General features: G+C 36.9%; 1 protein-coding gene across 3 annotated transcripts in view; it reads right to left on the reverse strand.

Annotated features, from left to right (window-relative positions):
* Positions 1-15,435, reverse strand: part of MYO16 (myosin XVI) — a 412,120-nt gene that overhangs the window by 53,997 nt on the left and 342,688 nt on the right. For all 3 annotated transcript variants that reach the window (XM_055802518.1, XM_055802516.1, XM_055802517.1), the window contains 2 exons: positions 14,012-14,111; positions 3,184-3,280 (listed from right to left, as the gene is read on the reverse strand). In XM_055802518.1, coding sequence (XP_055658493.1) covers positions 3,184-3,280; positions 14,012-14,111 — 197 coding nt within the window. The remainder of the gene's footprint in view (positions 1-3,183; positions 3,281-14,011; positions 14,112-15,435) is intronic.

A 15,435-nucleotide genomic window follows, 5' to 3' on the forward strand; every position in this document is an offset into this window, starting at 1 on the left:
TAATGCACTTACGCAATTTAGTTGAAAATGAAATTAATAGTACAGTTATTGACAATTTTAGGAGAGTACTCACACTGGATATACATGTTACTGAGTCTGAATCCATAATGTTGCTATTGCAAAGGTAATGAATACATGCATAGAACATTATCAGAGTTCACTGCTCACAAATATGAAAAATTCAAAAGAGCTTAATAACAAAAAGTTGTTCCTTCACTTCTAGTATTTTCTGTAAAATTATCTGCTGCAGAGCAGATAAGGTATTTCACAAATGGTTAAGCACCAAATCCTGGTTGATTTTGTAAAATAGCCTGTATTTTAAAGTAATATTTTTACAAGCGCATGTGTGTCTATGTATGTACTTTTACCTAAAAAAAAAAAAAAAAAGAAAAAGTCTGTAACACCACTGAGATTGGTTAGGAAAAGGACAGAAGTCAATCTTTTGGTAGGACTGTCAGCAGGCATGAATGATGGAGAGTACCCTGCTAGGATGGCCCAGTAAAATGATATCCAGCACAGCTACCTATCCAGAGACTGTACAGCTACTCTGAACTATGCAATTTTATCAAAACTGAGATGTTTTGAAGAAATGTTCAGAAAGTTTTGTCAGAGCGGTTGGCAGACAGACCCTCTTCTTTTCTTTTGCACACATTTTCATGAACTGAGTAGCTCAGATTTTCATGGACATTTCATCACATTTCCTTCTCATTGAGAACATTTGCAATAATTTGTCTTCAGTAAAACACAGACCAAAAAAAATATTTAATAACCTCAAAAAGGGCTGTAAAATGAAATGTCATCTCCTATACCTTTAGTGCTCAGTTTCATCTACTCCTGTATGGGTAGTAAGATTGTCTTCTGAACTTGCTCCTCATTTATGTACATCTAAAATAATTCTCACTTATGCAAATTAAAATAATTGAGGTTAGCCCTCATAGGGCAGAAAAATATCTACTTTGTTACAGTTAATCTAAGGATAAGGATCAGAATAATCAAAATTCAAGTAGATCATGGATCTGGGTTATGTGAGAAATTTATTAACTATTGTGTATACAATGTATTAAGGTTATTTCCTAATCTACATGAACTCTGATGGAAGAACTTCAGCATGATGGACTCTCCTAGAGATACAAACAATTTTCTTGGTAATTCAATAAGGTCAAAACTTCCCAGATGTAGTTCTCATATCTGTAAAAAAATATGACAGTCCCTAAAATCACAAATCTGTTTTTAAATAAAAAGTGTTTCTACACATTCTTTCTCTTTAGCTTGACCTCTTTATTTGCCTGTGTAAGTTAACTTTTAGGATAACAGAAAAGGACATATCTGGTGTGTTTTGTTTGGGGTTTTTCCCCCTAAATTTATGGGAATGCTGAAGGGATTGCTGGTAAGACTGAGGTAAAGAGTTGATTAAAATTTGGGGCAAGACCTCTTTTCCCTTTAAGTCCTCATATGGATATATATGATATTACATTTTAAGCCTGATACAGAAATTATTGACTAGTTTAGCTATTTGTCAATATGCTATCACGAGAGATTTAACTTCCAAAGTCACCTGGAGGCAAAGAGTGAGGGGAGAAAAATGTGGATATGCAGCAGGACAATACCATTACTCGCTAAGCATCACTATCCCACTGTGAAAGTCTATGGATGCCATTTTTAGGATTACATAAGAACAATGGACAAGTACCTACCCTATTCCCAACCTGCCAGAGCTCTTTGGCATGCTAATTGTGCAGGTTTGCAATTGTACCTGTTTGCAAAGGGCAGCTTATTTTATGAGCTAGCTTTGTGAAATGGCTGTCTAGCTACTCCTTACTCATGCAAGTTCCTAATTTTTCTCAGGTTTCCAAGACTGTAAAGAAACATGCAGATGAGCCATAGCTCTGAAAAAAGCGTTGAACACATAGTTTTGGTGAAAATGACTTTTCAAGTTAGCCTAATTAAGGAGGGCTAGAAGAAAACCAAAGAAATATTCTTGTAAGGAGCCAAGAAGACTTATCATCTTAATTCTTCAGGCAGGGTTTGGAAGATGTCTTCTCTTCCTCTGCAAATTATGGACATTCCTGAGGACATTTTACATTTCAGTGTAGGATTATGTTAAAGCACTCTGTTTGCAAATTGGACTCTGAAAGGTAAATATTTCCTTTCTTTGATAAGCCAGCATGAAAAGTGAAAGTGGATAAATCACTGTTGCTCTTCTGAACCTGTGAGAGCCACAGGGTGATTTGCACAAGACATCAGGCCCAAGTCATACGCGCAGCTGAAAACTGTCACTCTCCACACCCGTTCCTGAATTGCTGCTCTTTTGATTTCACTTGCTTCAAGTTCTCTCCCGGTTTCCTCTTTTTCACTATATGCTCACAGTGAAAAACAGGTAGTAAAAATGGAAGGGCTTTATATAATCTTAAATCTGCAATATTATGTATCTGACTAAAAAAACAACCCAAGATAAGTCTTTGTCTTTTTAATTTCCTTTAAAAAGGTGGTAATGGGAATTGTTGCAGACATCAGCCAATTAGATAAATGATGTATTGTGTGAAGGAAGCTTCTTCAAACAAAGCATTATTCACATTTGCAGCAGTTATTTGAGATTTTGATAGGAAACGGAACAGAAGTAACAGGGAATTAGGAGGCCTCCTTTTTAAAATGTGCCAAAAAATGTCAGTAATGACCTTAGTAAAAATGCAGGCAAAAAAGGGGGAGAAAAATGCCTAAACATAAAAAGTAGCAGTCAAATATGAAAGCTGTAAGAAAAGGGGGAAAGTAAAGACAACTAAACATATTAAGTTATGGCTTTGTATTTGCTGTCGATAAATTTGAACACGTTGCAATTTTGTATAATTGTTATGCTATTTGATTTGCAACACGAAGATAAAGGGGATATTAGTGCCTTGAAAAATCACTGAACACACTTTGAAAAGGAAATATTCAGGATCTCCTAAGTTTTAATTACAGTCAACAGTTTGTCATAAAATTCTGTTTTGACAGACAGAAAGTGCAAGCATCGCCAATGTTAATATCATTTTAAAAAATCTGTTTAAGCAGTTACCTGGAAATATGTCTGTAGGGAAATGTATAATATACAGCAACTATTCAAGGAGGAGAAAAATTTTTTGTTATGCAGTATTCTGCTCAGTGTACAAAGTGACAGCTCAGGAATACTTGTTCTGCAATTGTTACCTTTTTGGCAGGTTATAATTTTCTTCTGAAGCTGAAGGCACAAGTCATTGAGATGGTCAGCTTGCCAGTACTTAAGAAACACTTTTCGGACTCCTATCTAGAATACAAACAGCAGGGAAATATTCACCATCAATAAAAAAGGCCAAAACGATGACAGGTAAATAATGATAGTATGCATGCAATCCAGCTAAGGGTTGAGATAAGATCTGCAATTTAAGAACAGTGCAATGCCAATACTTGTACAGAGAGGTAGTATCACCTGGTTGAATAAAAAATGTATTTGGAAAGGATAAGCAAGCTGCCAGACACATAGTCCCCCTTCAGTCCCAAAAGCATCCAGAAGAAATACTACAATCTTCAAGTTAAATACAGGTTAGGGGAAAAAAAAAGCATTCTGAATGTGATTACATTAATATGAAAGACAAAGTAATAGAAAATACGCTTTGACTTTTATAAAACAGGGGGATGTGGGCAACGAGAAAGGTGACAAGCCATAAACCCACGTGGAGCAGAACATGGTCACAGATAGCTGCCATCTGTGGAAGAGGAATAATTTAGCCCAAGTTAGAGAATAGGAGAAACTACCATCAGTGAGAAGGATTCCTAATGTCCAATAAAATTATTAATCATAGTTCCCGGCCTTGCTTGCTAAAGCTGTGCTGCAGGTCTCATTTTAGAATCAAGACTAGAAGTCAGAGACAGAGGGAGTAATGTATGAAAAATAATCTCCTAAGTATTGATTGAATGTATGAACTTATTCTTGTACTGATTAGTTGCTTAGTTTAACTCATGTACTTCTTGAGGGTCTTAGATGCTCTTCCCCCTTCCCAGGAAAATTTGGCTAGTTAAACCAAAAGAAATCACGTTCCATTTGATACCTTCTGAACATGGTGAACCAATCCTTAAAAATTATTTTCTGTACAATTTTCAAAAGCATTCCTTTCAAATAGCCGTTAAAAAATCCAAACCACACACAACCTAGCTACTCTAAAAAGAGAAAACTGGACAAATAATAACTTTTCTTAGACCATATTCTTCTCAGGAATTCTGTAGAAGAAACCTCCCTTAATTTCCTGGAAATAAAAGGACCGGTATCAGAGAACTGTGCTATCCAGTGAAGATTATAGCTTGTGCCTAGCTATTAATTTTGTATGGCTGATAGGCATACTGATTAATTAATATAAGGCTGGCTGAAATGGCAGAAATTCATTCCAACTCTTGTTTGTCTGCAGCTCACAAGCTCATTCTTTTATCCTACCACCCTTCTCCACTGTTGGTTTGTCGGGTTTTTTTATTATAGATCTGGGAGACAGGTATCAGCAGGCATATTTGCACACCTTTGCGATGAATTGTTTTTAATCCAAATACTACTGTCAGATGTACATCACTAGTAGTGATGAACTGCAGAAAGCCAGGACATGTATATATCATGTCTAAACTCCATCAACAAAATTCAGAAATTACTGGGGCACATTTTTGTCCCTTGGCATCCCTTCTCTCTACCCTACAGAGTAGAATCAAATGTTTTAAAAGTCTCAGATTCTGAAGTTTGAGCTGACAGACAATGATGGTGCAACTGTTAGTCTTTTATTTAAAATCACTTGCACAGAAATGGAAAAAATAGAATGCTTTCTGATTATTTTTTTCCCCGTTAGTATCTCTTTTCCCAATAAAATGGGCCTTTTGTGTTATTGCGAAGTGTGTGAAGGCAAGGTGATAAAAAACACATTTTACTTGTCTTGCCATTGTAGAAACTCATAAATAGGGAATCGGCTTTCTTTGCATGGTGGAAAATGCCTGGAACAGCTATTTTAGAAAACTGTGCAGTTACATAAATATACTAGGATAACAGCTACTCCAGAGTAGCTCCTCGATTCAGACCATCTATTCTGGAATAAACCTTCTTCTTACAGATCAATTATTATTCCAGAATGATACTACCTTTTCCTAGATCATGTTTCCACAACGGTAGCTACCTTGGAAAAATGATGTCTTCATATTTACTTAATAGATTATCTTGAGTGATTCCTTCCAGTTTTTAACTTCATGTTCACCTGAGGCAATCTGACTGAGCTCTCGTTGTGCTATCATACTCTGCTCTTAGGGACATACTCTCATCCTCGTTTTCTCGACCAGTGACTTCCAACAAAAGTTTTCACTTTTCTTCCTGTGCTTTCCAAACTCTCTCTTTGCCTGGCTGTCTTAGCACTCTGACTTCCTTCTTCATCCATCATCTGTTCTGGAATCTTCTTCTTTCCCAGGGCTTGCTAAATTTCCTCAGGAATCTTTCCTTTTGTCCCCACTTCTTTTCCTCATTTCATTAAAAGGTTCTAATAAAAAGAGGTCAACCCCTTTCTTCTTCAGTTTAAATTTGCTTCTCTTTTAGACATCTAATCCTGTATCATGAACAAGCAAACTTTTTACTGTTCTCCCAGCAAACCATGTCAATTTTCTCCTCTCTTCTCAAAAAGTATTTTATTTTCATTCATTCATTCAACTTTCTTCCAGGACACTAGGACTCCACCTTGAGTCCCTCCTACCACATCTACTCTGTCACTAAACCCTGCAAATTCTGTAATAACTGCTCATCAAACAACTATTTTTTCCATCCATCTTGTTGAAACACCTATTGAACTTTCCGTATTAACAGCTTTGGCTACTAAACTCTCTATCTTCTTGCTCACATCACCTTAAATCCAGAATTCTTCTATAAGAATAACTGAATTATTATTCATATGGTTAACTTTAATTAAATTATCATGTAGTTATTATAATTACCATTTATATCTGAGTAGCTCTCAGACAACCAAAGCCTGGATACAAATACTTACTAAAATCATATTCTTTTACTCTGATTACATTTCTCTTTAGACTCCAATTTGCCTTTCCAAAAACCCTCTAAATCACATTGGAGCCTTTTTTCCCCTCTCTGTCTCAGGCCTATGCCAAATCATCTACTTTTTCTTCATTCCTGCCTCTTTTCCTCCATTCCTCAAAATCCTTGTTTCTCCCTTTACCTCCTCATTAGAAGTCTCTAAAACATTCCGCTCTACTAGGGCAATACTATGGTACTCTGACAGAAAAAGGGATGAAAAGTTACACTCTGAAACCTTAAAAAAGCCCTGATTACTAGCAATGCTCATGGCAAAACTAACAACCCCATTCTCAATTAGTCTCAAAATCAACACACTGCTCACATCTAGGCTATATTTCAAATGCGTAACTTAACTAATCATTCAGCTGCAATTCATTTTGCGGTGTGCAGTCACAAAATCAGTGTCCAGACAATTGCTCAAGCTTATGGTCAGTTTAGCTACAAGTTTCTGGCATTGCAGAGTCACAGAGCTAGCTAGGGAACATGTTAAGCATTAGCACTACTTTCGCCTGTCCTACATCCTAGGAACAATATAAATGGAGTTGTTATGGCATCACTTATGCTATGTACTTCATTAGTAGAAGCCTGCTATCATTTTTAAGTGAATGAAGAAATACAAAATGTCAATACAAATACATTTTTACATTTGAATAAAAGCTATTTATAGTTTTTACATCATATGCCAGGTCTACTGAGAGCACAGCTCTAGACAGAAGCATGTATAGAAGAAACTGCTATAAGACATTGGATTACATTAGTATGGCTGGATATCTGTGTTGCTGTCTTGGAGCTAAATCTGACACCCTCTGAAGCTGACCAAGAACAAGCTAGTCTCACTGCCCTCTGTACAGTTCTGGTGTTCAGTGAAAGCAATAATGTTGAAAAATGATGGAATTCCATACGTCAGATATCAAAACAGTTTTGAGGCTGCCACCTGTCTTCATTCTGCTTTTTTCTCTAATCACAAAATATTTCCTGCTTTCTTAGGGGAAAAAAAGGTTAAAATGTTCTTCCAGTAAAGCACTCACTTTTCAGTACTTTCTGGACTACAAAGTGCTCTCATCCGAGTCTGAAATTTTAATGTCATTCAGACTCCTGTAAAAGTAAACCATCTGTGAATTACAGTCATAGTTATTTTAATTAGAAAAGCATTAGGGTTTAAAATGTTATTTTTCAAAATGACACATTTTTAAAGGATTAAGTAAAATTGTCATTGATGACTACCAAAGCTTCCATTACTGCTACAGGCCTCCCTTTTTTTTCCTGGAAGGAAGAAGAAAGGATGGGAGGGAGCTGTTCTTTCTCTCTTTCTTCTTCTCTTTTTTTCTTTTTTCTTTTTTTAATTTTACAGAAAAGGTGTAGGATGTAGAAGTACAGACATTCAAAACTATGGAATGGATGCTGAGATGGTGAGTAGGTGGCATGGAGGCAGTATTAGCTCATACTTAATAGGTGTCAAGGGAATCTGTAAAGCTGTTCTTTAGTTTAAAAAAGGCAATTTGTGGGAGTGCTGTGTGTTTCTGGCAGTACTTTCAAAATAGCTACCTACAAAAGACAGAGAACTATAATCTAATGATATTTTACACAATGACACACATTTTCACAGTGCATTAATGAAATGTAGAAGAAAGCCTTAAAACTATTGTAAAATGTGTCTTTTTGCAGTGTACATGTCTGCAAAAATATAACGACAAACACACTTACAGGGTACTGATCTTTCACAAGGGCTGAAACGTTATTTTAAAAAGCTTACTTTCTCTTTGTTACCTTTTCTGCACACATTTTAAGTCTTCCTTCATCTCTGGCACACTAGTGACCTTGCACTATGGTACATACTGAATAAACCTACAGTTTAGCATAGAGTATATATGGCCTTAATATAAAGTATGTGAGTAGTCCAGTATTCACACAAGTGACATTGAGCATTTATGTAAGCCCTTGTCAGGAGTTGGACATTAGAGACAAAATCTGTCATTCAGATCTCTGGGAAAGGGCAGAAAAATGGATGTTCCTTTTCCAAAAAACTGTACAAACCTCATAGCTCTTTGCACTTGTTAGGTGACAGAAAGGACTGTTTTACAGGAAAAGAAGTGATCAGGAAATATAAGATGCATGTAAAAAATACTCCATGGAGGAAACCCTACTCCATGGGATCTCTGTACTTACTGGACATATCATTCTAGTCTTTCAAAATTCTAGAAATAGACATAGCACCAAAAGAGACAATATGAAAGTGTCTCCATGAACTATAGGCAATAAAATGTTGCATAAAATATAGGCAACAGGGGCAACAACGGCAAAGAAGGTTAATCCTGAGGTAGGAGACTGGAAAACTAAACCCAGACAAATAAGTGATGTACACTGGTACCAAATATGAAACAAAGTCACTAGAAAAGAGAAAAAGAGAAGAAAACAATAGAAAAGTGTCAAGAGAGATACAAGGAGGTGAAGAGAGAGAGACAAATAGAGATGGAATCCAGATTTGAGAGATCTGGATGTAAAAGATATCAGAGAGGAAAAAAAAGAGTTTGCAATACTAGTAATCATAAGCAAACCCTGAAAAAAGTGGACAGAGAGAGGGAGGTATATATTATAGAGGGAAAAAAAGAAATAGGAACCAAAAATAGAGGTCTGTGTTGAAAGACAGAGAGCTTGTGAGCATTCTGAGGTCAAAGTGAATGACCCATACTATTCTCTGGCCAAGGGATAAGGTGGATTTGTATTGTGTGGCACAAAATAGCTGTTGAGAAAGCTTGGAGTTGGTGGCTGGCACAGGCCAGCCTTTTGGTAGCACTGGTGAGGTCCAAACTCACTCTGTGGTGATTTCTGCTACTAACAAATTATTTTCAAAATATAATGGGATGATATAATGGGACAATGCAATTTTGCTGACATAATTCGAAGTATGAGGGAAACATAGACACTGGTGTTTTAATCATTTACCATTAGTCTAGAAACTCCTTCTGTTTTTGTTTTTTTTTTAAATGTGATTTTCATAATTTACTTAATTTTAAACTGCCCAAAATTGCATTCAAGGTTTTCCTACTTGAGGAGAAAAAAAAAAAAAGCATTCCTATTTCAATATAGCATTACCACATTAATTTTAAGCCAAAATAATCACTTCTGTTTTAAAAAAAACCTTAAAAGTCTCTCTGAACTAAGCACAAAATTTACATATGTATGATTTCATATACTTACGCTCATTTCTCTGACCTAATCATATGCCACTTATGTTCTATACTCTTCTATTTATTCATAAATGTGCTTTTCCCAAAAAGGACTCTGGTAAGCTAATGTTGTGTATAAATATATTTAAATAAATAAAAAAAAATACTTAAATACAGCTGTATCAATGCCTATAAATGACACACCTGTAGATCCGTAAGGAAATATGTGGGGGTTTTTGTCACTGGTAAGAACTGTGGATCAGACTTCATTTTCCTTCTTCAGTTCTAGAAATGCCAGCAGAATCTAAAATCTCTAGATGGACTTCTGGGAGTTCTCTTTATTGAGGACTTGTGCTCTGCTTTAGCATTCTTTTTGAGTGGAAGTTTAAAAATACAGCTCCACACTAGCAAGGATCATTTCTCCAGAAACACTGCAGGTTCCTGAAAAAACTTTAGCAGTGTATGTAGTTGTGAAAAAGAGAACCAGCACTATCAAATTATCTGCCTCGTGCGATTACCTGATGCTGACTTGGAGCTCCATAAAAACATCCTGACTGACTTTCCTGTACTGCTTATTCCTCACCTGATGAGTCTTTGGATCATCCCATTCAAACTTAAAGACATGTCTTACTCTTTCCGAAATGAGTGACCTTTTGTGTTCAGAATTCAAGGCTACTGATAAGAAGGAATCGTTGCGGATTAGAAGAAGCAGGCTAAAAATTGAAAAGGCAAAGTAAGACAAAACTTTTATTAGACATTTTTAAAGACTGCTATCTTTTAACCAGACAAGTGTTTCTAGCAGTCAAAGGCTGATAGATTCACTTTTAGTGGTCTGGCCTTTGCAGTGCTTGTATTTAATAGCTGCACTGTATAGCAAAAGCAAATTAAATTGATTTTTTTGTTGTACTTCTGGTATAATACCAATTGTTTGCATTTCAGCAAGCTCCATCTGAAGTAACTGACAAGTGTTAATTGCAGACCACTGACCTTAGTTAAATAAAATGTAGAGCTCCAAGTTTTGATGAGAAAACTCAGTAAGCTATGAGCTAACTCTACTGAATTTATATTTGCATGCTTAACAGTGTGAGGAATAATAATCCAAACAAATGAAAGTTTCCTTATGTCAGTAAAAAGAGCCATGAACTATCTGTGTCCTGTACTTCTCCCAAAGCACGATAATGTTTGCAAGCTAGTCATACTATTGGGATTGTAGGCTTTGCTTAGCTAATACATCACTGCATGACAATAAACGAACACAGCACTGAAAATGTGGGTTTCCTAATGTAAAGGCCTTTTGATGTTCTGGAGGGCAGGAGATTCTTCCGCTTTACATGGAGCAGCCAGTACTTCCATTCAATTTAACTCTAAAGTTACAACCTATCATCTTGCTCCTTCTAACATTAATAGCAAAACTCTCACTGACTTCTCCAGGGGTTAAACAAGTCTATTACTTTCACTCTGTCTGGAGTAAAAATGGTTTGTTTTGATATAGAAATCTGATTTTCTCTTACATCGGGTGCTTAAAAATCGTAGCAAGTAGCTAAGCTTGTCATGATCAAGTATATACTAAAGCAGAAAGAACACCTTATCTAGGCTGCACACAGAGTCAGGATGCATAAATTGCCTTTCATTAGTAGCTCTGCACTTTTATAATTCTAGTAGTTAAGCTATGTGCATGACTGAAACTGCATGGTATGCCAGCTTCATGAAACAGCTATTTTATTGTCCTAGTTTAGTTATCTCCAGCTCAGCTTACCCAAGGAACAACAACATTTCATAAACCTATCAACGCTTCCCTAATGAATACTTTGCTTTAACACAGAAGTTGCTGAATCAAGCATCAGACTTTGGCTAGCTGATAATGTTTACTCTTATGCTTACTAAACAGTAGAAAATAAACCAAAATTGGATTCTGGATTGGATCTTCTGCACTTGTCCTCCATTTTTAAATAGACTGTAGTATTTACAAGAGGAGAAAGAACTTTTTCAGTGATAGGCTCTGGGGTTTGATGTTTTGTTGGTTAATAAAACACTCTCCAAACACAACTTACATGAGAAGGAAAAGATTAATTGTCAAGTGGGAAATAAATACAATGAAACCATTTTTCTACTCCTTTTGGGGATCTCACTTCAGAACACAGATTTACTTTCCCCTCCTCCAAGTTGGTATCACCTTTCACAAAATGGGATGGTGAGGTACATTATCAGAAGGAAGTTAAATAAAGTATCATCCCGATTCACTCAGCTATAAAGTCCAGGTCTTCCTTCCCCCCCCCTCTGCTGGGGAGTTTATTGGCAACCTCATCCTCTGGTGATGACACATAAACAAGAGGTTGATTTCAGATGTGTGTTGCTTCCTCCCAGACTTCGTCATCTTTGATGAGGATATTTCAGTTATCTATTTTTTCGGTCAATTTATCTACCTGACTCTGCAACAGCTTTTCTGGGAAGTAAAGGTAACAGTGTTGGGGAAGACATTTTTTGACTTATTCATGAACTCCTGCATCAAACAGATTTTCAGTTCCAGCAGTGACTCATTTGAAGTAGTTACTGCTGGCAACAGTGGCTGAATAAACTGGTTATATGTGTAACCCCCTACTTCTTGGATGATTTTTAGTGATGCACTACAGATGACTCCTTTCCTCTGGTTTTGCCAGCTGACATCATCCTGGGTTCCTAATTCCTTTTTTCCTTCCCTTTGTTCCCCCTCTTTCTCCCTTTTAAATTTTTTTCTTCTTTTTTCAGGGTCCCTTACTGTAAAAGGATAGAGGAGAGCACCCATGACAACTGCAGATTGTATAAGCTTCCTCATTTAGATTGTTATTTAAAGTTCAACTTTCATGATTAGTCAAATGAATCAAAAAGATAATTGAGAGAGAGAGATTATGTGACACAGATATTAGTCACTACTGCTGATAGTTGGGTATATGGTTCTGTATCACCTATACAAAACTTGGTGTCAAGCTTGTATTCACTGGGCATTCATCATCAAGAAATTGGACTTAAAGTGAATTTTCTTCTAGGTTTTTCTTCTGTGATTAGCATTTTTCCATCTGTTTGTCATAGCTCTCTGTTGCTTGAAAAAGGTGTAAGGAGAAGGTCACTCATTTTTTCAGACCTTGCAGCTTAGTTGGTTGCCATGTGCTTCTTAGTCACTTAGTATAACTCTCACTCCCAAACTCTCCTATTCCATTAACTTATCAGCATCACTTAAGACTTTTGTTTGTTTCTGGTTTTAAGGAAAATGCATTCTGCGCTGCTGTAGTTTTGAAGACCTGACTTCTGGTGTTAATGAGATTCTGGAGTCAGAAGCTCTAAAACCTGTTTGAGATCACAAGCTTCAGTCCTTTGCATGATGGAGGGATTCTGTTTTGCAATTTCCTTTTTAGATTTTTGTCTTTCCAGGTTTCAGGCTTGTTCTCAAACGCTAGTCACTACAGAGTCACTAGTCTTGAGTTGTAGGCTTTCACTGATGGCCATTTTTTTTTGTGCTGTAGTGTTGTTACTGGCTCCTGGGGAAATAAACTCTACAGGCATCCTGCTCTGTGTTTCGTGACTGGAGCACAGTACACAATAACTGTAACACAGCTTTTGCCCAGTGTCAAGTTTGTAGCCCCACACAAGTTCTGAAGGTTAGTGGTACTTGTGGCTTCAGGTGCTTGTAAGTGAAGGTACAGCTTCTAGATATTATGGGATATTTTTTATAGGGAAACTTGTGGCAAGGATGCAGAATATGCCCCGGAGCTGACTTAAGAAACCTGACTACAGAAAGCAAGTCTATTGTAATATTATCTTTTCCAGGGTTCATCCTTTTGGTTTTTGCTATTAAGAGGGGCTATACAGGCCCACTACTTACTTTAGTGACTAAAAGGAGACTCAAACCGTATTTTCACCGAAGAAAAATCTTCTTCTGTGTCCAAGTGCAAGTGATCATGCATGTGTGTTCCTAACCTAGTGGGGGGGCCTACTTTTTTTCCTCTTATACGTAAGGAAAATGGGCCACTGTCAAACACTCATAGCAGAAAGTCCAACACAGTCCTTATCCTTCAAAGAGTTGCAGGAACTTTTTCTGGGCATCTTAATGCTTACAGGTCAGACATGAATTAGAAGACCTATGTTCACCCCATACTTTAAACAAATATTCCCAAAGAAGCCTATAGGAGGACCCTAACCACTGCCCAGTCCCTAAACTTCATAGCTGTCCCTGAAACTGGTCTGGATGCTCTCTTGTGGAACAGAATTCACCTCATGCTGGTGAGAATTAATTAGTATATAAATAGGGTAAGGAGATGGGATAGGAAGTTGAGAACTTCCTGTTCAGTGTTTGGCTTTGGTCTACCTCTGAATCACCATGCTGACACCTATAAAGGCATTGTCTAGCTGAGAAGTCCTAAGTAGTTGGTTTGGGTCCCCCTATTATGACAGTATAGCATTTAGGATAGGATTTCATGTAAAGAAAATGTGCAGGGCTTTTTGCAATTCAGAAACCATTGAACCACTAAAATGTGTACACCAGATACCTTTAAAAACCTGGATGCAAATTTGCAGTATACATGCTTAATTGAAATCTTTTCCTTCCCACAAGAATACACTAATTTTTTGACACAATGATCACAGCTACTCATATGCTAGAAAACTCAGAAAATCAATTTGATTCTATCCCAAAGCATTTATTAAATGTCAAAAGAATATACTACTGCAAAGGATCTGGTGGCTTGCCACAATGGAAATGACTCAGCCAGCTTGTTTAAAGAATGATATTTTAATTGCTTTGTAGATCACAAACCTGCCAGCCTTGTAATTTACACTGCTGAAGAACAAGACGACATCTCTCCTTGGCAGACAACTTCTTCTCTCCTGCTGCTGTATCAGCCAGATCTTTATACCTAGAAAAATCAGCACAAGTAGAGTTACTCTCATGTTGGTCTGGCTCACATCTTTGCAGAAACTGTCAGTTTTCCTTTGCCTCTCAAACCTTTGATATCCAAACTTGAAGCTTAGGATTCTGCTAAGGGTGAAGAAAACAAGAAGGCAAATCACTTTAAATCTTGTACATTATTAGGCATGACCTTGGTTAATAAGGGTGTGGGAAAAGTGATGTCTAAACCAAAGATTTGCTTCCTGCCTGTTCTTTGGATGCCTCACTGAAAATCAATGCAGAAGGAATGCAAAGCCTCACCAACTGATTTCATCAGTACTGAATTGGGTCACTGAAAGGAGGAAAATATTTTTTCAGTATGTGTCATATGACATATACCTATTAAGGAGTAATTTTTAAGAGTGACATTGATAAAAATTTGTTCCATCAGCCCGAAATATTTTTTTCTTCACTTTGAACAAAAAGTCTTACAGCAAAGAGACTTTAAGGAACTTGATCAGTTTATACTATTGGAAAGAAGATCAAGAGGAAATTTGATTACAGCATCCAGTACCTTCAAAGACAGAAAATGCTAGATATTAAGGGGTCTTTCATGTACCAGATAAAAGAACTAATGTAGGAAACTTAAATCATACGAAGTCAAATAAAGTATAAAATTCAAATTTTAACTGTGGACTTATTACAACGTATTACTAAAGAAACTGATTAATTTTGTACATCTTGATGCTTCATATTATTAATATACTTTCTTGAAGATATTCCTCAGCCTAGGTATGACTGCATGTATAGAGCTGGAATGCTTTTTCATTATTAAAAAGCCAGTTTTTGAAAAGGAAAGATTTTGAAAATGTGTAACTTTTGATTAAACTCCCAATAAAACAGTGGTAAGTTTTGAAGTCTGTGTGCTAACTACATTTCCTGACATTTTGTTTATTTGGTTCCTTAACAGCTGAATTCACCTATAGCTCTGGTGCAACCCAAAACCATGCTGTCCTGGGACCACTCACATAGACTGCGCAGGCAAAGCTGCAGGGCTGGAATGACTCCAAGGACATCAGTGATCCCAGGAGCTGTGGCGACTCTGGAGCTACAGCTGCAGACAAACTGTCCTAAGGCAAAATTTCACCTACAGTTCTAGTGCTCTGGAGCTGCACAGACCCTTGGGTATTTCCTCACCTTCCGCATTGTGGAAATGTTCTCTGGTCTGGTAGCAGTCCTGTTGAGGACTCCATGGCTAAGTCTACAGTAGTAAATGAAATGTGAGAGGGATTATTTCTCTGGCATAGAAACCATCTGGCAAAAAACCTAGCCTGTCTATTAAGTACTCTGCT

This window comes from Falco peregrinus, chromosome 4 (assembly GCF_023634155.1).
Source record: "Falco peregrinus isolate bFalPer1 chromosome 4, bFalPer1.pri, whole genome shotgun sequence".
Taxonomy (NCBI): domain Eukaryota; kingdom Metazoa; phylum Chordata; class Aves; order Falconiformes; family Falconidae; genus Falco; species Falco peregrinus.